The 23,532-nt window shown below is 41.5% G+C and overlaps 1 protein-coding gene across 1 annotated transcript; it reads left to right on the plus strand.

Annotated features, from left to right (window-relative positions):
- The first annotated feature begins 142 nt into the window (after positions 1–142).
- Positions 143–17,561, plus strand: LOC111960949 (cation channel sperm-associated protein 2). Its single transcript, XM_070440095.1, has 12 exons — positions 143–320; positions 765–938; positions 1,302–1,370; positions 3,347–3,519; positions 8,270–8,431; positions 13,745–13,869; positions 14,187–14,365; positions 14,668–14,767; positions 15,031–15,057; positions 15,217–15,302; positions 16,907–17,065; positions 17,496–17,561. The coding sequence occupies exons 1-12, from the start codon at positions 149–151 to the stop codon at positions 17,525–17,527; spliced, it is 1,458 nt and encodes a 485-aa protein (XP_070296196.1). The 5' UTR covers positions 143–148; the 3' UTR covers positions 17,528–17,561.
- Positions 17,562–23,532: the final 5,971 nt, after the last annotated feature.

The raw sequence follows: 23,532 nt of genomic DNA on the forward strand, positions 1-23,532 counted from the left end.
TTAACAAGACTATTTCATGTTGTGAATTTATGGCCATCCAAATTGTCATATGAATGGCATTCTTTAAAAACTTTACTGTAAATTCAGGGTCTAATCACTGACAACAATTMCCGTAATTTGCATGGTCATTTTCCAGGAGCCCCCCTCCATGGATCTTCCCTCCTACAACAGCCATAATGAGAGGGGCAAGTCAACCAATGAGAAGTTCCTTCCCAGAGCAGAGGTGGTCAGGTCCAAACTCATCCAGAGCTTCTATCTGCTGGACCAGTTACAGGAGGAGCAGAGAGGAAGCCCCAAATACTGCACCAATGATGTTTTAGGTAGCCCACAGTAATGCTTCCTATTTGGTCTGAATGAAACCGGCCTCAGTTGTTTTGAGATTAGAGGTGTTTGTCTGTGAAGAGATTTGTAGAAGTATGTTTACTTCAGATGATTACACATTTTGGTCCTGCTTGGCCTACACTTTAAAATACAGGAATACTGTGATTTTATCGTGTGTATTGTTTTTAAGAAGGCATTGCTAAATAACAAGGATGCTATCTCGTGTCTGTCTGTCTGTCTGTCTGTCTGTCTGTCTGTCTGTCTGTCTGTCTGTCTGTCTGTCTGTCTGTCTGTCTGTCTGTCTGTCTGGTCGTCTGTCTGTCTGTCTGTCTGTCTGTCTGTCTGTCTGTCTGTCGTGTCTGTCTGTCTGTCTGTCGTCTGTCTGTCTGTCTGTCTGTCTGTCTGTGTGTGTGTGTGTGTGTGTGTGTGTGTGTGTTTGACAGACGAGGAGAACTACACCAGTCTGATGGGGAAGGACACACAGCAGCTGGTGCGTTTCGAGATCTCCCCCCAGAGGGGCAGCACCATCACCATGGACCGCCGTCGCCAGGGACGACTGGAGAACCTCCATGCCAACTATCCGCCCTTGAACATGTTTGCCCACTGGATTCTAGAGAGTATCCTTACACCCAGTCCTGAATGGAAAACCAAAGCCTAGGGTTTTAGTTGTACCTGTAAATGTAATGGAACTGCAATGACGTAAAGCAATTAACCCTATAGATACAAGCCATTAAAAAAAAAAAAAAAAACTACCTATATATATATATATTAAATAATATATATATATTAATTTGGGGGGGGGGTTCTACTACAGTGATGTACTTGAGACTCTTGTATGTCTTTTTTGTTGTTGTTTGGGCTCAAGAGTTTTTCAATGCTTTTCATGATTATTCATAGGAACATTACAAGTGAACAAGTGTTGTCTCAGGAAATAGCTTTGCACATATCAAGTGTACTGTTTACTTGACAGAATTCTCAAGGTAAAATATTTATGAATATCATTGTCATCCTCATCATTCTGAACACCATTGTATTGGAGATACAAGCAGGTAAAAAATATCAAACTCTCTCATCATGTCAATTCAATGTTAAATAATCATTAACACTTGTAATGCATTTTATCCCCATATTTCCACAGCCAGGTCAATGAGCATTGACTGGAATGTTCAATGTCATAAGATGTTTCACTACATAGATTGAATGCCTACTATATTTCAAAGTGTACGGTCCGGGTCTGTTAGTGCTCCAGTCCCCCCTGTCATAGTTAGCAACGGTTGTGTGGTCAATGTAAGTAACCTAATTTATGTTCCTCTAACTCCCCTGAATACCACTGTCATTCCAGCGATAACTCTGTCAGCAGATAGGGGTTAGCTCGACCAGTGCAATTAGTTCTAATGTGAATTCCACAAATGGATACCCCCTCGGTTTTCAAATCAATTAGAGGGCTTGGGCTGTTGCACATGAACGTCATGTCAAAGATGGACCTTCTTGATTTCTGGGTGCATGACACATACCCTGATATTCTGTTTCTCACAAAGACCTGGCTCAGTGGTTTGATTATGAATAAGGACATTGGAATTGGGGATTACAACATCTTCAGGTGTGATATCCTGAAAAAAGAGTGAGGGGTGGCTATACATGTCAAATCAATGCATGTTCTCTAAGTGTCACTATCCACAAAAAGTGTGAGTGTTTGCTTATAGACGTGGCTTTATGCCAAAATACTAACTTGTTTGTAGCAGGGATTTACTGCCCTCCTGCTGCATTGACGGATGCTGTTGGTACTATTTCTGAGTATTTATAACATTTTATGTAATCTGAATTAGTTATGTTAGAAGATTTGAACCTGGATTGGCTTAACATGGCCTCTGATCATTTGAAGAATATTTGTCTGGACTATAACCTGACTCAACTAATCTCCAAACCTACACTGATTCATGTAAGAAACCCAGCAAAGTCCTCGCTGATTAACCTAATTAAGTAAGTGATGTTTTGCTAATGACATCGGCGATCATTGCACGTATTAGAGATACGAAACAAAACACTTTGATCTTCATATAATTATGAAGATGAATTTAAAAAACTTAACTCCCCAAGTATCTCTTCAAGATACTACTGTATGTTTTTCTCTGAGCTTCCCTCTATCGGCTGCATGCCTGACCCTAAACTGGCTCTATAACCTTTTTCATCAATTTTTATACTGTGTCTCTGGCAGACAAACTGACTCGGTAGCTGATTGGCAGTGTTTCAGGCAATTGAGAAATAGATACACTTCCTTAATTAAGAAAGCTAAATCAAGCTGCTTTCTAAGTTCTATCTCAGACTCTGCTGGTGAGCCGTAACATTTTGGGAAAACAGTTAATGCACTGAAACGTGGAAATTCCTCTCCTTCCTTGTCTAAGCAAATCGTGTCAGACTGGCATCATTACTGAGAAAAATCAGATGAGCYATGCTTTTAATCAGCATTTTATTTCAGCGGGCTTTTAATTTGAAAGAAATGGTGGTTTAACTGACGCTGGTCAGTTAGTCGACTGCTCTTCCCTCTCCCAACCTCCAGTTGGCTCAATGAAAGATCAGTCAACTTCTACTGAATCTTTGTTTTAATTTCAACAACTTTCTACTGAGATGTGTTTGACACCTTGCTTAAGATTAATGTTAAAAACAAATCCACTGGGGCTGATTTGCTTAATCCTTTCTTGCGGCATCTTTCTGCTACCCTGATTGCGYAATCATTGAAATATTTTGTTATCTTGGGTGCTATTCCTAGGGTTTGGAAGGCTGCCCATGCACACCATCTCAAAGGTGGTAACCCCTCCGACATTAATAACTATCACCCAATCTCTAAACTATTTTGCCTGGCAATTAAAAAATAGTTTTTTTATCAACACAACAGCTTAGATCTTTCTTAGCTTCAAAATGTATTCTAAGGTTTGCAGATGATTTATCTTTGCTTTAGCCAACTCATTGACTGTTGTTGGCTGGACAAGAAGCAGACCTGGCAACCTGACTATTCTTTCTGCCCAAGAGGTGTTTGACAACATGGACCCCAAGCTGGAGATTGTGAAACTGGTTCTGGAAATGTTGGACTGGAGCATCCTGGCCATCTTCTTCCTGGAGATCCTATTGAAGTGGTTGGACAACTTCTGGAACTTCTGGAAAAGCACCTGGAATATCTTTGATTTTGCTGTTACCATGCTGGTAAGAGTCAAACCAGCAAAGAAATGAATAATGAGTTATCTCCATGTGAATGTACGGTAGATGTGATGTAGATAGATGCCTATATAACCTACAGTGGGGAGAACAAGTATTTGATACACTGCCGATTTTGCAGGTTTTCCTACTTACAAAGCATGTAGAGGTCTGTAATTATTATCATAGGTACACTTCAACTATGAGAGACGGAATCTAAAACAAAAATCCAGAAAATCACATTGTATGATTTTTAAGTAATTAATTTGCATTTTATTGCATGACATAAGTATTTGATACATCAGAAAAGCAGAACTTAATATTTGGTACAGAAACCTTTGTTTGCAATTACAGAGATCATACGTTTCCTGTAGTTCTTGACTAGGTTTGCACACACTGCAGCAGGGATTTTGGCCCACTCCTCCCTACAGATCTTCTCCAGATCCTTCAGGTTTCGGGGCTGTCGCTGGGCAATACGGACTTTCAGCTCCCTCCAAAGATTTTCTATTGGGTTCAGGTCTGGAGACTGGCTAGGCCACTCCAGGACCTTGAGATGCTTCTTACGGAGCCACTCCTTAGTTGCCATGGCTGTGTGCTTCGTGTCGTTGTCATGCTGGAAGACCCAGCCACGACCCATCTTCAATGCTCTTACTGAGGGAAGGAGGTTGTTGGCCAAGATCTCGCGATACATGGCCCCATCCATCCTCCCCTCAATACGGTGCAGTCGTCCTGTCCCCTTTGCAGAAAAGCATCCCCAAAGAATGATGTTTCCACCTCCATGCTTCACGGTTGGGATGGTGTTCTTGGGGTTGTACTCATACTTCTTCTTCCTCCAAACACGGCGAGTGGAGTTAGACCAAAAAGCTCTATTTTTGTCTCATCAGACCACATGACCTTCTCCCATTCCTCCTCTGGATCATCCAGATGGTCATTGGCAAACTTCAGACAGGCCTGGACATGCACTGGCTTAAGCAGGGGGACCTTGCGTGCGCTGCAGGATTTTAATCCATGACGGCGTAGTGTGTTACTAATGGTTTTCTTTGAGACTGTGGTCCCAGCTCTCTTCAGGTCATTGACCAGGTCCTGCCGTGTAGTTCTGGGCTGATCCCTCACCTTCCTCATGATCATTGATGCCCCACGAGGTGAAATCTTGCATGGAGCCCCAGACCGAGGGTGATTGACCGTCATCTTGAACTTCTTCCATTTTCTAATAATTGCGCCAACAGTTGTTTCCTTCTCACCAAGCTGCTTGCCTATTGTCCTGTAGCCCATCCCAGCCTTGTGCAGGTCTACAATTTTATCCCTGATGTCCTTACACAGCTCTCTGGTCTTGGCCATTGTGGAGAGGTTGGAATCTGTTTGATTGTGTGTGGACAGGTGTCTTTTATACAGGTAACGAGTTCAAACAGGTGCAGTTAATACAGGTAATGAGTGGAGAACAGGAGGGCTTCTTAAAGAAAAACTAACAGGTCTGTGAGAGCCGGAATTCTTACTGGTTGGTAGGTGATCAAATACTTATGTCATGCAATAAAATGCAAATTAATTATTTAAAAATCATACAATGTGATTTTCTGGATTTTTGTTTTAGATTCCGTCTCTCACAGTTGAAGTGTACCTATGATAAAAATTACAGACCTCTACATGCTTTGTAAGTAGGAAAACCTGCAAAATCGGCAGTGTATCAAATACTTGTTCTCCCCACTGTATATATATATATACATGTATATACACATACAGTGCCTTCAGAAAGTATTCAAACCCCTTGAAACTTTCCACATTTTGTTGTGTTACAACCTGAATTTAAAATAGATTAAATTGAGATTCTGTGCCTACACACAATACCCCATCATGTCAAAGTGGAATTATGTTTGAAGACATTTTACAAATACATAAAAAATGAAAAGCTGAAATGTCTTGAGTCAATAAGTATTCAATCCCTTTGTTATGGCACGCCTAAATAAGTTCAGGAGTAAAAATGTGCTTAACAAGTCACTCAATCAATCAAATGTATTTATTAATCCCTTTTTACATCAGCCGATGTCACAAAGTGCTATACAGAAACCCAGCCTAAAACCCCAAACAGCAAGCAATGCAGATGTAGAAGCACGGTGGCTTGGAAAAACTCCCTAGAAAGGCAGGAACCTAGGAAGAAACCTAGAGAGGAACCAGGCTCTGGGGGGAGGCCAGTCCTCTTATMGCTGTGCCGGGTGGAGATAACAGTACATGACAAAGATGTTCAAATGTTCATAGATGACCAGCAGGGTCAAATAATAATAATCACAGTGGTTGTAGAGGGTGTAACAGGTCAGCATCTCAGGAGTAAATGACAGTTGGCTTTTCATAGCCGATCATTCAGAGTTAGAGAGAGCAAGGTAGAGAGAGAGTCGAAAACAGCAGGTCCGGAACAAGGTAGCATGTCCGGTGAATAGGCCAGGGTTCCATAGCCGCAGGCAGAACAGTTGAGGCAGCAGCACAACCAGGTGGACTGGGGACAGCAAGGAGTCATCAGACCAGGTGGTCCTGAGGCATGGTCCTAGGGCTCTGGTCCTCCGAGAGAAGAGAAAGAGAGAGAGAATTAGAGGGAGCCTACTTAAATTCACACAGGACACCGGATAAGACAGGAGAAATACTCCAGAAATAACAGACTGACACAAACTATTGCAGCATAATTACTGGAGGCTGAGACAGGACGGGTCAGGAGACACTGTGGCCCCGTCCGACTACACCCCCGGAGAGGGCCAACCAGGCAGGATATAACCCCACCCACTTTGCCAAAGCACAGCCCCCACACCACTAGAGAGAACTTCAACCACCAACTTACTACCCGGAGAGGTATAGCCCACGAAGATCTCCCCCACGGCACGAACCCAAGGGGGGTGCCAACCCGGACAGGAAGATCACGTCAGAGACTCAACCCACTCAAGTGACGCACCCCTCGTAGGGACGGCATGGAATTGCACCAGTAAGCTAGTGACTCAGCACCCGTAATAGGGTTAGAGGCAGAGAATCCCAGTGGAGAGAGGGGAATCAGCTAGGCAGACACAGCAAGGGTGGTTCTTCGCTCCAGTGCCTTTCCGTTTACCTTCACACCCCTGGGCCAGACTACACTCAATCATAGGACCTACTGAAGAGATTAGTTTTCAATAAAGACTTAAAGGTCGAGACAGAGTCTGCGTCTCTGCACCCTACCCTGCTGCCTGGCCTCACCCTACCCTGCTACCTGGCCTTTACCCTACCCTGCTGCCTGGCCTGCACCCTACCCTGTTGCCTGGCCTGCACCCTACCCTGTTGCCTGGCCTGCACCCTACCCTGCTGCCTGGCCTGCACCCTACCCTGCTGCCTGGCCTACACCCTACCCTGCTGCCTGGCCTACACCCTATCTCATTGTGGAGCTAGAGGAGTTAGAAACCATACTAAGTTGCATGGACTCACTCTGTGTGTAATAGTGTTTAACATGATGTTGGAATGAACACCTCATCTCTGTACCCCACACATATAATTATCTGTAAGGTCCCTCAGTCGAGCAGTGAATTCTAAACACAGATTCAACCACAAACATCAGGGAGGTTTTTCAATGACGAATCAAAGATCAGGAAGGTTTTCCAATGCAGACGTTGAATATAGTTTTGAGCATGTTGAAGTTATGGTTTCTCAATACACCCAGTAAGTACAAAGATACAGGCGTCCTTCCTAACTTAGTTGCCAGAGATTAAGGAAACTGCTCTGGGATTTCACCATGAGACCAATGGTGACTTTAAAACAGTTACAGAGTATAATGGCTGTGATAGGAGAAAACTGAGGATGGATTAACAACATTTTAGTTAATCCACAATGCTAACCTAAATGACAGAGTGAAAAGAAGGAAGCCTGTACAGAATACAAATATTCAGAAACATCCTGTTTGCAACAAGATACTAAAGTAATACTGCAAAAATTGTGGCAAAGCAATTCACTTTTTGTCCTGAATACAAAGTGTTATGTTTGGGGCAAATCCAATATAACACATTACTGAGTACCACTCTCCATATTTTCAAGCATAGTTGTGGCTGCATCATGTTATGGGTACGCTTGTAATCGTTAAGGACTGGGGAGTTTTTCAGAATAAAAAACAAAGCTGGATGGAGCTAAGCACAGGCAAAATCTTAGAGGAACACCTGGTTCAGTCTGCTTTCCACCAGACACTGGGAGATTAATTCATATTTCACCAGGACAATTCAGCGGGACAACAACCTAAAACACAAGTCCAAATCTACACTGGAGTTGCAGTGAATGTTCCTGCGTGGCCAAGTTACAGTTTTGACTTAAAATCGTCTTGAAAATCTACGGCAAGACTTGAAAATGGCTGTCTAGCAATGATCAACATGATCAACAACCCACTTGTCTTAGTTTATATAATTTTATATTGTACAATCCAGGCGTGCAAAGCTCTTAGAGACTTACCCAGAAAGACTAATTGCTGCCAAAGGCGATTCTATGTATTGACTCAGGGGTGTGGATACTTATGTAAATGAGATATTTCTGTATTTCATTCGAGATAAATGTGCAGCAATTTCTAAAAACATGTTTTCACTTTGTCATTATGGGGTATTTTGTGTAGATGGGTGAGATTTTTTTGTTGTTGATATTTCATCCATTTTTAATTCAGGCTGTAACACAACAAAATGGAATCCGTGAACGGATGTGAATACTTTCTGGAGGCACTGTACATACAAGTCCAAATCCCAGTTACAGTACTCAGGTTACCTCTCTCCTCCCCCAGTCTGTTATACCAGAGATCGTGAAGGTCTTCAAAGGGGTGGACACTGACCACTTGGAGATTGTGGCACTCCTAAAGAAGTTCCGTATCCTCCGCTCCCTGAAAATTATCTCTAAATTCAGGCAGATCCGCCTTACCGTGTTGGCCATCTCCAAAGCTTTCAAGGTAGGGAACCAACCATAGAAATACAGTATAATTGTTTATTCTATGTCTATGGATCCAACAGTTTTACACTCCCACTGTATTGGTGTCAGCATTTATTGTGCACTTAGAGACTGAGTGATACAGACTTTGGGAGTGGGACAAACATGAATGACACATTTTTCAAAGGTGCGTGTGCATGAAAAGGACTCAACCTTGCGCGCCAGTTTTCTCGTAAAGGTTGGCATTTATCAATTTGAACTTGACAGGAAAGTGTGAGTATCTCCACGTACAGCTCAGCTCATGCATACGCTCAACTTCTAGTGGTTGATCAATTGTATTACAAGCAAATATTGTTATTTTGTGGGAAATGGAAGTGTGTGAGGCACGGGAAATATAAAAATAGTAGACTAATAAAAACATTAAAAGGTTGGCCTAATGATAAAACATGCATTTGCTGTAAGTATATCGCATAGCAGCAATTAGCCTAATATGTTTATTTTACTTGTGTTATATAGACCTAAATCATAATCGTATTGCAGGGCATCTCTCCTTTCTGACATGACTGGTTTATTTCCTCTACACAACAAATTAGGCTAACATTTATCCATCGCTCAATCAATAGCCCGAGTATGCTCGAAAGTAATTAGTAGCCTACTTAGAATAATTGTGTGATAAGAGAGCGACATCATGGCCTGTAATCTCAGAGTTTATCCCAAGGCAAGATATTATACCAAGGCTGTATAATTTATTTTGAAATTGTTCAAAATGGCAATCAATCCTCCAGAATGCACAGCCAGTATTTGGCACTCGCTATAGATGGCATGCATTTTTGGTTTGAAAAAGTCACTGCAAAGGATTTAAACACTCTGCTCATAGCCCAGTTCCAACATGTGTCAGAATTTGGCCAGGATTGTTTTGGTCACTAGATGCCCCCATTGCGCCTTTTTTGAACCTTTTGTTTTTCCCTTGGTCTAATTATTATTTGCACCTGTGCCTTATTTCTTTGTAGGTATTTAAACCCTTAGTGTTCCTCAGTTCTTTGCTCAGTGTTTGTATGTTAGCACCCAGCCATGCTGTGAACATATATTTCTCTTGTTGGATTTTCCAGAGGTGCTCTGGTTTTGTTCTTGTTTATTTTTGATTAGTCTTTTGAGGTTTGTTTTTCCTGCTGTTCTTACCACTTTGTGGATTTTCATTGTATTTTGGAGGATATCCATTTTTTCTCTTGGCTTTACTTTTGACGTTGTGGATTTATATTTTTTGCCTGAAGATCTTTTACTTTGATTAAACCACCGTCTCTAGTACTGCTGTGTCTGCCTCATCTTCTGGGTTCTGCCGACTATTAGTGACTGTTTCTCACACCGGGTCCTGACAACATGTCCAAATTATACAGCAAATGAGAGCGTTTTTGTCAACACAAAAGGTGAATGGATGACGTTTTTCAGGCGGGTATGTGTCTGATTTATCAATGAAAACATGCGTGTATGTTGTGTGTGACAGTTTGATGAATCCCAATAATTTGTTGTGCACTTAAATCCTAGAATCTCCACGTACGCCAGATTTTAGTGATACATTTACACAGGGTTGATAAATGAGGCCCCAGGCAGGTAACATGGTCAACTTCTAGCCATACTATTATCACATATGACTGCCAAGCACTTCTGGACATCAGATTGACAGTTACTAAACCTCGATTTCAACTTAAAATACGACTTGAACTCAGACCCAGCTGTTCCACTGCTCATACTGGACCATATTTATTTTTATCCATGGTCTACCAAAACGCTGCGGGCGTAAACGCGGGAGACGAGGTGGAGTCCTGGTGAAATTGAGGCGAAGAGAAAAACTGAAAGGCGTTCCGGTCTGTTCTATTGGCAAATGTCTAGTCACTCGAGAATAAGATGGATGAGCTTCGTTCCAGAGTCTCCTATTATAGAGACTTTGAAAGCTGCAATATATCTCTATATCTATGTCTTACTGAAATATCACATTTACTTAAGTATTCAGACCCTTTATTCAGTACTTTGTTGAAGCACCTTTTGGCAGCGATTACAGTCTTCTTGGGTATGACGCTACAAGCGTGGCACTGTATTTGGGGAGTTTCTCCCATTCCTCTCAAGCTCTGTCAGGTTGGATGGGGAGCATCACTGTTCAGCTATTTTCAGGGATGTTCGATCTGGTTCAAGTCCGGGGCTAGCTGGGACACTCAAGGACTTTCAGAGAATTGTCCCAAAAGCCATTCCTGCGTTGTCTTGGCTGTGTGCTTAGGGTCATTGTCCTGTTGGAAGGTGAACCTTTGCCCCAGTCTGAGATCCTGAGCGCTCTGGAGCAGGTTTACATCAAGGATATCTCTGTACTTTGCCCTATTCAACTTTCCCTCAATCCTGACAAGTCTCCCAGTCCCTGCCACTAAAAAACAGCCCCACAGCACACCGTAGGGATGGTGCCAAGTTTCCTCCAGACCTGACGCTTGGCATTCAGGCCAAAGAGTTCAATCTTGGTTTCATCAGACCAGAGAATCTTGTTTCTCATGGTCTGAGAGTTCTTCAAGTGCCTTTTGGAAAACTCCAAGCAGGCTGTCATGTCCCTTTTACTGAGGAGTGGCTTCTGTCTGGCCATTCTACCATAAATGCCTGATTGGTGGAATGCTGCAGAGATGGTTGTCCTTCTGGAAGGTTCTCCCATCTCCACAGAGGAACTCTAGAGCTCTGTCAGAGTGACCATCTGGTTCTTGGTCACCTCCCTGACCAAGGCCCTTCTCCCCCGATTTCTCAGTTTGGCTAGCCGGCCAGCTCTAGGAAGAGTCTTGGTGGATCAAAATTTGTTTAATTGAAGAATGATGCAGGCCACTGTGCTCTTGGTGATCTTCAATGCTGCAGAAAAGTTTTGCTACCCTTCCCCAGAGATGTGCCTCGACCCAATCCCATGTCTTGGAGCTCTATGTACAATTCCTTCGACCTCATGGCTTGGTTTTTGCTCTGACATGCAACTGTAGGACCTTACATAGAAAGGTGTGTGCCTTTCCAAATTAATTGATGACAGGTGGACTCCAATCAAGTTGTAGAAACATCTCAAGGATGATCAATGGAAACAGGATGCACCTGAGCTCAATTGAGTTTCATAGCAAAGGGTCTAAATACTTATAAATACTAAATAAGGTACCTGTTTTATTATTTGTAATACATTTGCAAAAAAAATCTTAAAACCTATTTTTGCTTTGTCATTATGGGGTATTGTGTGTAGATTGATGAGTAATAACATGAATTTAATCAATTTTAGAGGCTGTAACAAAATGTGGAAAAAGTCAAGGGGTTTGAATACTTTCCGAATGCACTGCACATACCATATACACACTCTATAACTAGTGCGCTGAGTGTCGGGAAGCAAGTTCATGAAGTGAGTGTTTCAATAAATAAACGCAACTAAATACAAAACAAGAAACACAAACAACACACCGACATGACACTGGAACAGAAACAATAACGCCTGGGGAAGGAACCCAACGAAGTGACATATATAGGGAAGGTAATCAGGGAAGTGATGGAGTCCAGGTGAGTCTGATGACGCACAGGTGCGCGTAACGATGGTGACAGGTGTGCGCCATAACGAGCAGCCTGGTGACCTAGAGGCCGGAGAGGGAGCACACACTACACTCCCACACATTCACTACACACGGATACCGACACAACACAAACACACACGCATACCCACACACTCTTTATTTTACTCATATTATTATCTATCCGAGTCGCTTTACCCTGCCTTTAGGTACCTACACTATATATACAAAATGTGGACACCCCTTGAAATTAGTGAATTTGGCTATTTGTCACACCAGTTGCTAACAGGAGTATAAAATCGAGCACACAACCATGCAATTTCCATAGACAAACATTGGCAGTAGAATGGCCTCACTGAAAAGCTCAGTGACTTAAACGTGGCACCATCATAGGATGCCACCTTTCCAACAAGTCAGTTCGTCAAATTTCTTCCCTGATAGAGCTGTCCCGCTCAACTGTAAGTGCTGTTATTGTGAAGTGGAAACGTCTAGGAGCAACAACGGCTCAGCAGCGAAGTGGTAGGCCACACAAGCTCACAGAACAGAACCCCTGAGTGCTGAAACACGTAACGCGTAAAACCTGTCTGTCCTCGGTTGCAGCACTCACTACCAAGGTCCAAACTGCTTCTGGAAGCAATGTCAGCACAAGAACTGTTCGTCGGGAGCTTCATGAAATGGATTTCCATGGCCGAGTAGCCACACACAAGCCTAAGATCACCATGTTCAATACCAAGCGTCGGCTGGAGTGGTATAAAGCTTGCCGCCATTGGACTCTGGAGCAGTGGAAATGCATTCTGTGGAGTGATGAATCACGCCTCACCATCTGGCAGTCTGACGGACTAATCTGTGTTTGGCAGATGCCAGGAGAACGCTACCTGCCCCAATGCATAGTGCCAACTGTAAAGTTTGATGGAAGTGGAATAATGGTCTGGGGCTGTTTTTCATGGTTCGGGCTAGGCCCCTTAGTTCCAGTGAAGGGAAATCTTAACACTACAGCATACAATGACATTCTAGACAATTCTGTACTCCCAACTTTGTGGCAACAGTTTGGGGAAGGCTCTTTCCTGATTCAGCATGACAATGCCCTGTATACAGAGTGAGGTCCATACAGAAATAGTTTGTCGAGATCGGTGGGGAAGAACTTGACTGGCCTGCACAGAGCCCTGACCTCAACCCTATCGAACACTTTTGGGATGAATTAGAACACCGACTGCGAGCCAGACCTAATCGGCCAACATCAGTGCCCGACCTCACTAATGCTCTTGTGGCTGAATGCAAGCAAGTCCCCGCAGCAATGTTCCAACATCTAGTGAAAAGCCTTCCCAGAAGAGTGGAGGCTGTTATAGCAGAAAAGGGGTATTAACGCAATATTAATGCCCATGATTTTGGAATGAGATGTTTGACGAGCAGGTGTCCACATACTTTTGGTCATGTAGTGTATTTACCTCAAATACATCATACCTCTGCACATTAATCTGGTACTGGTACTCCCTGTATATAGCTCCATTCTTGTGTATTTTATTTTATTCCTCGTGTTAGTTACTACTTTATTTTGTATTATTATTTTTAAAGGTTCGCAAGCAAGCGTTTCACTGTAAAGTCTATACCAGTTGTATTCGGTGAATGTAATACATATAATTTGATTAGTCCTACCTGTATACATGTGTGGTCCTTTTGTGACCTCATGGAACATAGAAATGGTCCCACTGTTATGAAGTGCCTCTATTCTATACTATTCTACTGAAGGATGACATAACATCTCTGTGTGTTTACAGGCTATGATCTTCATCTTCTTACTGCTGCTGGTGTTTGCTTATATCTTCGCTGTGGTTGGAGTCATCCTGTTCGAGAGTTACACTCGCTCCAACGTCGAGGGCCTGGTCTACAATATGAACTTTAAGTGTGTGACATTTGCTCTTACTATGAAAGCTTGATTTCTTTGGAAGTATTTAACAGTAGTATTTCTCTCATTCTCAGTTATGATAAGATAATATGATATTAATGTGAACAGTGGTCATTGAGAAACATCACATTTTCCTAAATCTCACACATTTTAAGAGGGCTTCAAGAGTAGAATGCAAACACTTGATATTACGTTACAGATAAGGTTAGAGTCCAACCAGTCAGAATCCATTTCCGTTAAGGAACAAAACCTACAGCCATGTTACATCTTTGAAGATTTTTGGCACGTTTTCATGAACTTTCATCATCTCCCAGAGATATCTACAACTCCTTCATCACCCTCTTCATCCTCTTCACCATGGATCACTGGTACGCTCTGCTCGCCGACACCCGCAAAGTTCCAGAACTGGACAAAGGCATATGTGGCCTATACATCATCCTCTGGCTCCTCATAGGCTCCTTCGTATTCCGCAATATCTTCGTGGGTATTATGGGTAGGTACTTCCTCGTAATGCTTTGATAAAGAGCATCCATTTAGCTATTTCATTTTCTTTCTTTTTTTGACTTTTTGACTCAGACTTGTCTATTTGTGGGTCTTTATCTTTTATCTAGATATTTCACATTAAAATGGAAATTTAAAAAAGATTTCTAACTGATATAAACGGCTTTATATCATACTGTTCCAATGTCCATACTCCTTGCATAAATACTACTGGGCATGCAGTCTAAGTGGTATGCTAATGTGATAATGCTCAGATTTTTTACCTAATTGTCTGTTTCCTTTTTGTCTGTCCAGTGAATAACTTCCAGGCCATCCGGAGTGACCTCTCTAAAGAGGTACAGCAGATTGAGATCCAGGCCAAAGCTGATCTCTTTAAAGCTGAGATCATAAAGAGGTGAGTGTGGAGATGTTCTATTGGATTCTTCAGACCGGCGTGATTGGCGAATAAGATGTAGCGTTACAAGTAAAGAAATGAAACAGTATTATCTTTTTCAAGATAGAATGTCTTTGATGTTGATGTTCACCATTACTTGCTGGGCCAATATGTGAGAAACTAACCAATATATTACCTTTTTTTCGATAAAGTATGTTGATGTCATTGAAATGTCTTTTGACAAATACCGTGAAAAATGTATGTTTTTGCTTTTCTTTTTGTAGGAGGATAAGTCATTCGAAATTTGCCGGGTAAGACAGTTTCTTATAACCTTTAATGTGTGTTCTCGTCCCTGTCATACCATAAAATGTATAAAACAATTTGATGTCGACACAATTTAATTAATTTCATTTAAATTCACAATTGAAAAAAGTTCAGGTTAGGTCTAATATATTCAAATATACATTTAGGCTGAGCAAAGTGGCAGAGGATGGTGAAGAGTCATTTTCCACTGAGGATCTACTAAAGTTTACAAGATGTAATATTCCAGAAAAAGGTGGGTTCTTTTCAAACCTAACCACCAATGGGACACCGTAATATACTCATCATACTTTGAATAGGGACCATTTCTTTGCGATCCTTGAATGAGACAAAAGAGCCATTTATTTTGTCACAGAACAAAGAACATTCTAAGAACCCTACGTTTTTTAGAGCTGAGAGGTTAGAGGTTGTCCTATGGTTATTTTGCATACAACCTTCCCACAGCGTTGTGAATGGTGCAGGATAGTTGCTTGGCTTTGGAACATTCTCAGCACATTTAAGGAACTTGACAAAAAAAACTTTCTTTCATTACTTTAACAGAACGATTCCTAAAAGTTCACACATGGTTACATTTAATTACATTTTGATAATATTCTGAGAACGTTCTCTAAATGGTTTGACATTGGGAATGTTCTCAAATTGTTTAATGTTAAGAAACAACGGTCTTCTGTGGGAATTTCAGTACGTCAGCATAACGTTTCTTACAGGTTTCCTCATGGTTCTATTTAAAGTCATGTTCTTAAATTGTTCAGAGAACTTTAAGAAACAACGATCTTTTGTGGGAATTTCAGTACAGAACATTCTGCACAAGTTCCCATGTGGTTCTATTTAATTGAATATTTTGACTACATTCTGGGAACATTCTCAAAAACGGTGTAACTTAAGCAATGTTCTCAGAACTTTCGGAGAATGTATGGTTCTCTTTTATGTCCGTTCTTGGTAATATTCTGGGAATGTTGTAAAAAAAAAAAAAATTCTAAATGTTACCAAAAACATTACCATCAATAAGCTCTAAATTCTGTTCTCAGAACATGAAGAAAACTTTCCAGAAAAACCACAGAAACTTAAGTAACTTTCAGAGAACACTCTAAGAATGTTATTTAAATATACATTCCATTCTCAGCGTCAACAAACCTCTCTAATCCTCCATCTTGTTAAGTGTGTGCAAGATCACACCTACTGTGATTGTAAGCAAACTTTCACTAATAACTAAACAAAACTTTCATAACATTTAGAGAATGTTCTCAGAATGTTATTTAATTACCTTCAAATAAACTATCATTTCCATTCTCAGAGAGTTAATAAAACCTCCCAGAAACTCAAGTGAAATGTTCTCAGAATCTCCCTGCAACCAAAAAAATAAACGTTCCCATAACAGTCTGGAATGTTTGGTTTTGTTCTAAGAACGTAAAAAAACAAAAAAAGTTCAGTTTTACCCGTCAGGAAACTTAGGGCTCCGTTCCTGGGAACCAATCTGAAACCAAAAACACACGTTCCCACAACCTCCAAGGAACCAAATGTGTGTCAAAATGTTGGTGATACCCAATAAATCATAGGGAGTACATTTGGAGTGTGTGATGATATTTGGTACAGTACATCAATTCTGTTAAGAATTACAATGAACATACCAGCATGCCCTGGACACTGAGACCTCATTACTACGATGCCCTCTAAAAGAGTAGTCTGAGCCATCCGGGTCATCATAAAGGCACCAAACTTAAAACAAACTGAAACAGAGAGGGTATCCCTGGACTCGTTTTCTGTTGCAAACACTTTTACAGCATTTTTCTGTTTCATGCCCTAATCAACTGGTTTCCTCGTATTACCCCTCTCTGTTAGACTGGGAGTCGTACGTGGAGGAGAACATGAAGGTGATGCAGGAGCAAGAGGAGGACGAGAAGGTCACCTGGCCCCGGGATTCCCTTTTCAGGTACTTTGAGCTGCTGGAGATGCTCCAGCACAACCTGGACGAGAGGAAGAGGCTGCAGAACTTAGCAGGTAAGGAATCACACAGAGTAGTAGTAGTAGTAGTCCCCTCCCGGACTGTATGTAGATGGGGGAAGAGACTAAAAGGTTTGGCTCGGGGGGTGGGGCCCCCCCAACCAAATCTCTCGTAGGGTCCCCCAAAAGGCGAGAGGTGTAACTGAGTGCAGATGAAGGAGATGAGATAAGGAGAGGAAACCACTTGAGACTATGCACTTTGCAATAGTCTTGATAGCCGAGACTAGTAGAAATGAGTCTGAACTATTGTAACAACAGCTCCCTTCTGAATAGGTTTCTTGTGTTTTTGTCAGATGCCTTGATCATGTAATAAGTATGCCTCATTTTAGAACCTCATTGTAAAGTACATAATAGACACAGTAGACCTACAGTATGTTTGAGTCTCTCTGTCTGTCACTCTCCCTACTCTCTGTCTTCTCTGACACAGTTCAGGCGTTGCTAAACCTGCACGACTCATAGGACCCCACATCGACATCTATTCAGAAGAGCCACCATATTTTGGAAGAAAATAAAACATGTTTTTTTCTTCCCAGTATTGTCAGTGTCCATGTTCAATTAGTCATCTAGTTTACCCTTGAGAACTAAAGCTGATGTGGAGGGCAGAGAGAGCCAACGATAGCCTGGTTAAACCATACTGAATGCTGCGCACACCGTTGTTTTACTTCACCTCAGTTTGGATGCCAGGCTAAGGCAATGAGGTCAAATATATTTATTCCTAGTAGTAGTCAACTTGAATGGTCTCACAGTTCCACCCAATATGTAATAGGGGGCACTCTTACACAGTCTCACTGAGCCTCCTGGGAGGTCATACACCGTGTCCACCACAGTTCTCCTTAAGATTATTCCATTCAATCTTAGATTGACATGTGACATCTTAGACACATCGAGGTTACATTGGTACTGTCCTATGCAATAGCTGGTGGGCAATAACAATTGTTTTGTTTTTTAAAAGAAGGCTACATTAAGTTCTCAGCGCAGAGGCTACTCTCAAAGTAGTCAAGAAATGGCTGCCAGACCTTAGAAAACTTTTGAGAAGAGCCACGGGTGGAATATTTTACCTTCTCAAGTTTGAGATGGGCCATAACATCACTAACCCAGTTTAAGATGGGCCATAACGTCCCTAACTCAGTGAGCATGCGATGGCAGGGTATCGGATTTCCACTTAAAAAGGAATAAGTGGGCGGGCCAGAAGGCTATGGCCTCTGCTTGGGTAATGCAGAAAGTAATCCCTTCCGGAGCGCCTCAATAATAGGGACAAAAGGGAGTTGGGGCAATTTTCTTATTGCATATATATGAGAAAGTCTCAAAGATAGAGGACCAGAATGGACCTGGTGTCGGGCATGACCAGTACATGTGATACAGAGTGGCGGTTGGCTGATGGCATCTAGAGTAGGTTGGGTCTATTTCTGTTTACAATCTGGCAGGTCTACTCCTGCAAACGTGTAGGCGATGAAATACTTGAAAACTGTAGTAACTCATGTCTAATGCAGATAGAGGATGAGTGTATCCTGTCAATTGCAGAATGCCAGGTGATATCGGAGATCTCGATTCCAAACTCTTCCTCCCATGAACGATTTACGTGGTCTGGCAGCCATTTCTCGACTACTTTGAGAGTAACCTCTGCTCTGAGGACTTAATGTAGCCTTGTTTTATAAAAACGTTCTATTGTCCACCAGCTATTGCATAGGATAGTACCAATGGAACCTTGATTGATGCATATGTCTATCTAAGATTGGGGCACGCAATATCCTGAATAATGTCATGCAGCATAGAAATGTGTCCCTTTTATATAGGGATCCAGGTTCAAACCAGCTGGTGGGTGGGAGAGATGGGATGGGGGAACAGACTAAAGAGACTGGGATGATGTTTGACATGAGTGCTTTTCCATAAGTGGCCACACCAGTTGGTCCTTCCCCCTCTAAAAARGTAGAGACCCAAATGGTTATCTTGTGAATATTGACAGCCCGGTAGTAATGGAGGAAACTGGGTAGAGCAAGACCCCCTCTCCTTTATATCTCTCCAAAAACGCTTTACGCAACCATGGGATCGTTTTATTCCAAATGAAAGTACATATACACTGAGTGTTCAAAACATCAAGGACACCTGCTCTTTTCATGACATAGACTGACCAGGTGAATCCAGGTGAAAGCTATGATCCCTTARTGATGTCACTTGTTAAATCCACTTCAATCAGTGTAGATGAAGGGGAGGAGACAGGTTAAAGGAGGATTTTTAAGCCTTGAGACATGGATTATGTATGTCACTCAACGGGTGAATGTGCAAGACAAAAGATTGAACGGGGTATGTAGTAGGTACCAGAAACACTGGTTTGAGTGTGTCAAAAACTGCAATGCTTCTAGGTTTTTCATGCTCAACAGTTTCCAGTGTGTATCAAGAATGGTCCATCATCAAAAAGACATCCAGCCAACTTGACACAACTGTGGGAAGCATTGGAGTCCATGTGGGCCAGCATCCCTGTGGAACGCTTTAGACATCTTGTGGAGTCTACGCCCCGACGCAAGGCGGTATTGAATGTCACTGTCTGTCCATGTGTCACATCAAATGTGTCTCTTGACCTGTGCGCACCTACGTTGTAAACTTTCATTCACAGGCTAGGTTGTAGCAACCTCATGATGGGTATAGGGGAAATTAAAGTGTCATGTAGTAGCCTAAACCTATTGATGTTACATTGAGCTGGGTGAATGGAATATGAATGACAGTCTTTCAATACGCTGTAATAGAAATAAGGCCATGCTCATGAAAAAAAAGTGTCCTCCTTCATGTGAAACGGCACTGAACGCAACTGCAGTGTATGTGATATGAGTGTCGACCAGCGATTGAGGTCCTGCTTAGATTTCTCCAAGGCTGGTTTGAAATTAAAATTGAACAGATCTTTGAATTTCCGAGTCACACAGACCCCTACATAGGTGAAAGTATTGGGGGCTACCGTGAAAGGAAATGAATCAAAAGATACACAGAGTATACAAAACAAAAACACATGCTCTTTCCATGACTTTAGCCTTATTCCGACGGGATACCTTTTACTGGGGGAGCTCGGGTAATGTAATTATGTGTACCAGCACAAATCACCACATCCGTAATTTTAGTCCCGTCCGATTCAGTAGGTTAAATTATTTACATGTCAGGAAGGTTATTATACCATCCCTAAAAGCCTACTGTTTTTCGGCAAACGCTTTCGACACGTTGTAGTAGTGTCCATGCCCCGACGAATTGAGGCTGATCATTCAATATTCTTTACTCAGCAAATTATTCCCCCACTCCAGAAGCCCCCTAAAGCCTGTCTGATCGGCGGGGTATTATTGTAGGCATAACCGCTTCTAGTCGGATAGCCAGAGCCTTAGTAAGTATATCTTACCGAGGTAAAGACAGTTTCAAGTTGGATATTCGCCTGTAGTTTTCCTTACGTCCACCAACAACAGTTAGGGACCGTCAACATAGTGACAAATAAAATAAAAAATCACATTTCAATAGCTCTTTAACCATTACTCCTAACACTTTCAAAACTGGTTGTAGCTAACCCGATAGCATAGACACACATTGCACACCCTTTAGTTAGTCCATTTTCATCTCATATAGTTTTACATTAATTTTTCAAATTTGCAATAGCTCCTTGGTCATGTCAATTACACACCTAAGAAGCGTGCAGTGGATATACACCCATATTGCATAACCTCTCGTCATGTATCTTCTATATTGTTGTACATTATTATTAGTTTGACAATTAGGGGGTTCAGTCCAGTGTTGTGTTAACCKTTTTCTTTAATATTTATCTACAATAATTGGTAGTTCTTAGTACTTATTTTCCCAGTTTTTTATTTTTCCACAGTATTTAACAGTGGTACACAATAGGAGAGAGACAGATAATATCTCCGTTCGTCGTTAATATCAAACATAAAGGAAAAGGGCAAAGTACGAGAGTCATGCTATTAATTGTCCAAAGCAGGGATGGAGAGTGAGCTAGGCTGCAGTGGGTTTGCTGGTCAATACAAACACTGAACATGTAACCACAGTAATGGTGGCCAGTAAATCAATGAATAAAAATGTAATATTGACAAATTAAACAGAAATTGTAGACCTTTAATCTTTTCCAACATGTCAACAGACATTTAACTTKAATTAAGTACAAACCATTTCACAGTGTTAACTTTCTCTTTATCCCTGGTTGATGTTCATTTCAGAGCCTCTTCAGTGTGGATGGGGTATAGCATACATTTTCAACAACAAAGACTGCACTTCCAGTTTGTGTTCTTTACTTTGTTGAACTCTTTAGTCTTCATTCCTAGTTACAGCACATGGAACCACTGTTGGCATGCAAAACATTCAATCTAAAACAAAACAAAGCGTAACACGTTATAAATAATATCAAATATCAATGCAGTACGACGAATGACGAATTAGCCATCCATTGTGTTATATCATAAATTGTCTTAAATGCCGTCACTGTTGTCAAAAGATGTTCAATAAAGTTACTAACCCATGTTCAATAGAGTTACTAACCCAGTCAGTCTTTGGGCCACATCCAGGTTCTTTATCAGTGGCACACATGAAGCAGTTGTTGGCTTTGTTGAACTCTGAAATCATAGGCATGAACTGAACATATGGCTGTCCCACACAACTACATAACAATAAAGAATTTACATTTACTTTGAATTAAATGTCATTACATACCAGACATTTTTAGCATATCCTCAGCCATTTCTTTTTGCAGTAGCTCCATGTGTTTTTGTGAAGGTTGCATATCAATTTGGGAGGGGATGTTGGGGAAGTTCTGTGCAACTTCCTTGGCCATCTACACCAAAAAATAAAATAGAGTGTTTGACCTAATTGTCACATAACAGCTAATCATTCATTATTGAAAATATAACTATCAAACCTGCTTTACAAAGACCCCACAGCTGAAGGTGTCCTGCTGCATGGTGTGAGTTATTTTCCCTCCTTTCCACTTTATGTCCGCCCAATCATCTTTTCCATGGCAGGATCTTCTCGTTTTGAATTATTCTCTTTTTTATGTAAGAATAATGGAATTATGATTAGTTATAGGCAAATGAATACACAAGCCAAATTTGTATGCTGTTTTCCTTATCACTATAATCTAGTAGTAATTTATTAGTAGAGGTAATTTACTTTATGCCCCATTCTACACACACAGCCTAAATTATAGGCACTGAACCATTTACAGGACAATAATACAAGTAGCATATAGGATCCAACCCTATCACAGAGTGAAGAAATGTAGAGCGTTTGTAGACTTTAAAAAAAAWAWAATTAAGTGACAGTTTCATCAGTACGTGCTTAAAGAAAGTCATATCACAAAGACCGCAGATGACAGTGCCCACCAAATCTCTGACAATAGAGAATGAATTGTAAGCACCAAAGTGTGTTTGTCAAAATAATATCTGAAAATGTCAGTTGTTGAACATAATACTTATATTTGCAATAGCAATTTGTGATATATGCAGTTGAGGAAAAGTCCATGTACCAACAATACATGTAGGATGGACATAAGACATTCCCACATTCAGTATTTTTTTATTTTACCTTTATTCAACCAGGTAAGCCAGTTGAGAACAAGTTCTCATTTACAACTGCGACCTGGCCAAGATAAAGCAAAGCATTGTGACACAAACAACAACACAGAGTTACACATGGAATAAACAAACGTACAGTCAATAACACAAGATTAGGGAGGTAAGTCAATAAATAGGCCGTAGTGGCGAAAGAATTACAATTTCGCAAATAAACACTGGAGTGAGATGTGCAGAAGATGAATGTGCAAGTAGAGATACTGTGGTGCAAAGGAGCAATTTTTTTTTACAGATGGGCTATGTACAGGTGCAATGATCTGTAAGCTGCTCTGATAGCTGATGCTTAAAGATAGTGAGGGAGATATGAGTCTCCAGCTTTAGTGATGTTTGCAATTCGTTCCAGTCATTGGCAGCAGAGAACTGGAAGGAAAGGCGGCCAAAGGAGGAATTGGCTTTGGGGGTGACCAGTGAAATATATCTGCTGGAGCGCATGCTACGGGTGGGTGCTGCTATGGTGACCAGTGAGCTGAGATAAGGCGGGGGTTTACCTAGCAAGGACTTATAGATGACCTGGAGCCAGTGGGTTTGGTGACGAATATGAAGCGTGGGCCAGCCAACGAGAGCATACAGGTCGCAGTGGTGGGTAGTATATGGGGCTTTGGTGATGAAACGGATGGCACTGTGATAGACTGCATTCAATTTGCTGAGTAGAGTGTTGGAGGCTATTTTGTAAATGACATCGCCAAAGTCAAGGATCGGTAGGATGGTCAGTTTTATGAGGGTATGTTTGGCAGCATGAGTGAGGGATGCTTTGTTGCGAAATAGGAAGCTGATTCTAGATTTCTTTTGGATTGGAGATACTTAATATGAGTCTGGAAGGAGAGTTTACAGTCTAACCAGACACCTAGGTATTTGTAG

Source organism: Salvelinus sp. IW2-2015, linkage group LG4q.1:29 (genome assembly GCF_002910315.2).
Source record: "Salvelinus sp. IW2-2015 linkage group LG4q.1:29, ASM291031v2, whole genome shotgun sequence".
Classification (NCBI taxonomy): Eukaryota; Metazoa; Chordata; class Actinopteri; order Salmoniformes; family Salmonidae; genus Salvelinus; species Salvelinus sp. IW2-2015.

Bases quoted from the DNA above. Each gene is read 5' to 3' on its own strand.
- LOC111960949 (XM_070440095.1), top strand. From the start codon at position 149: ATGGATCTTCCCTCCTACAACAGCCATAATGAGAGGGGCAAGTCAACC. The intron at 321-764 runs GTAGCCCACAGT...TGTGTTTGACAG, and splicing joins CTGCACCAATGATGTTTTAG to ACGAGGAGAACTACACCAGT. The intron at 939-1,301 runs GTATCCTTACAC...AGAATTCTCAAG, and splicing joins TGCCCACTGGATTCTAGAGA to GTAAAATATTTATGAATATC.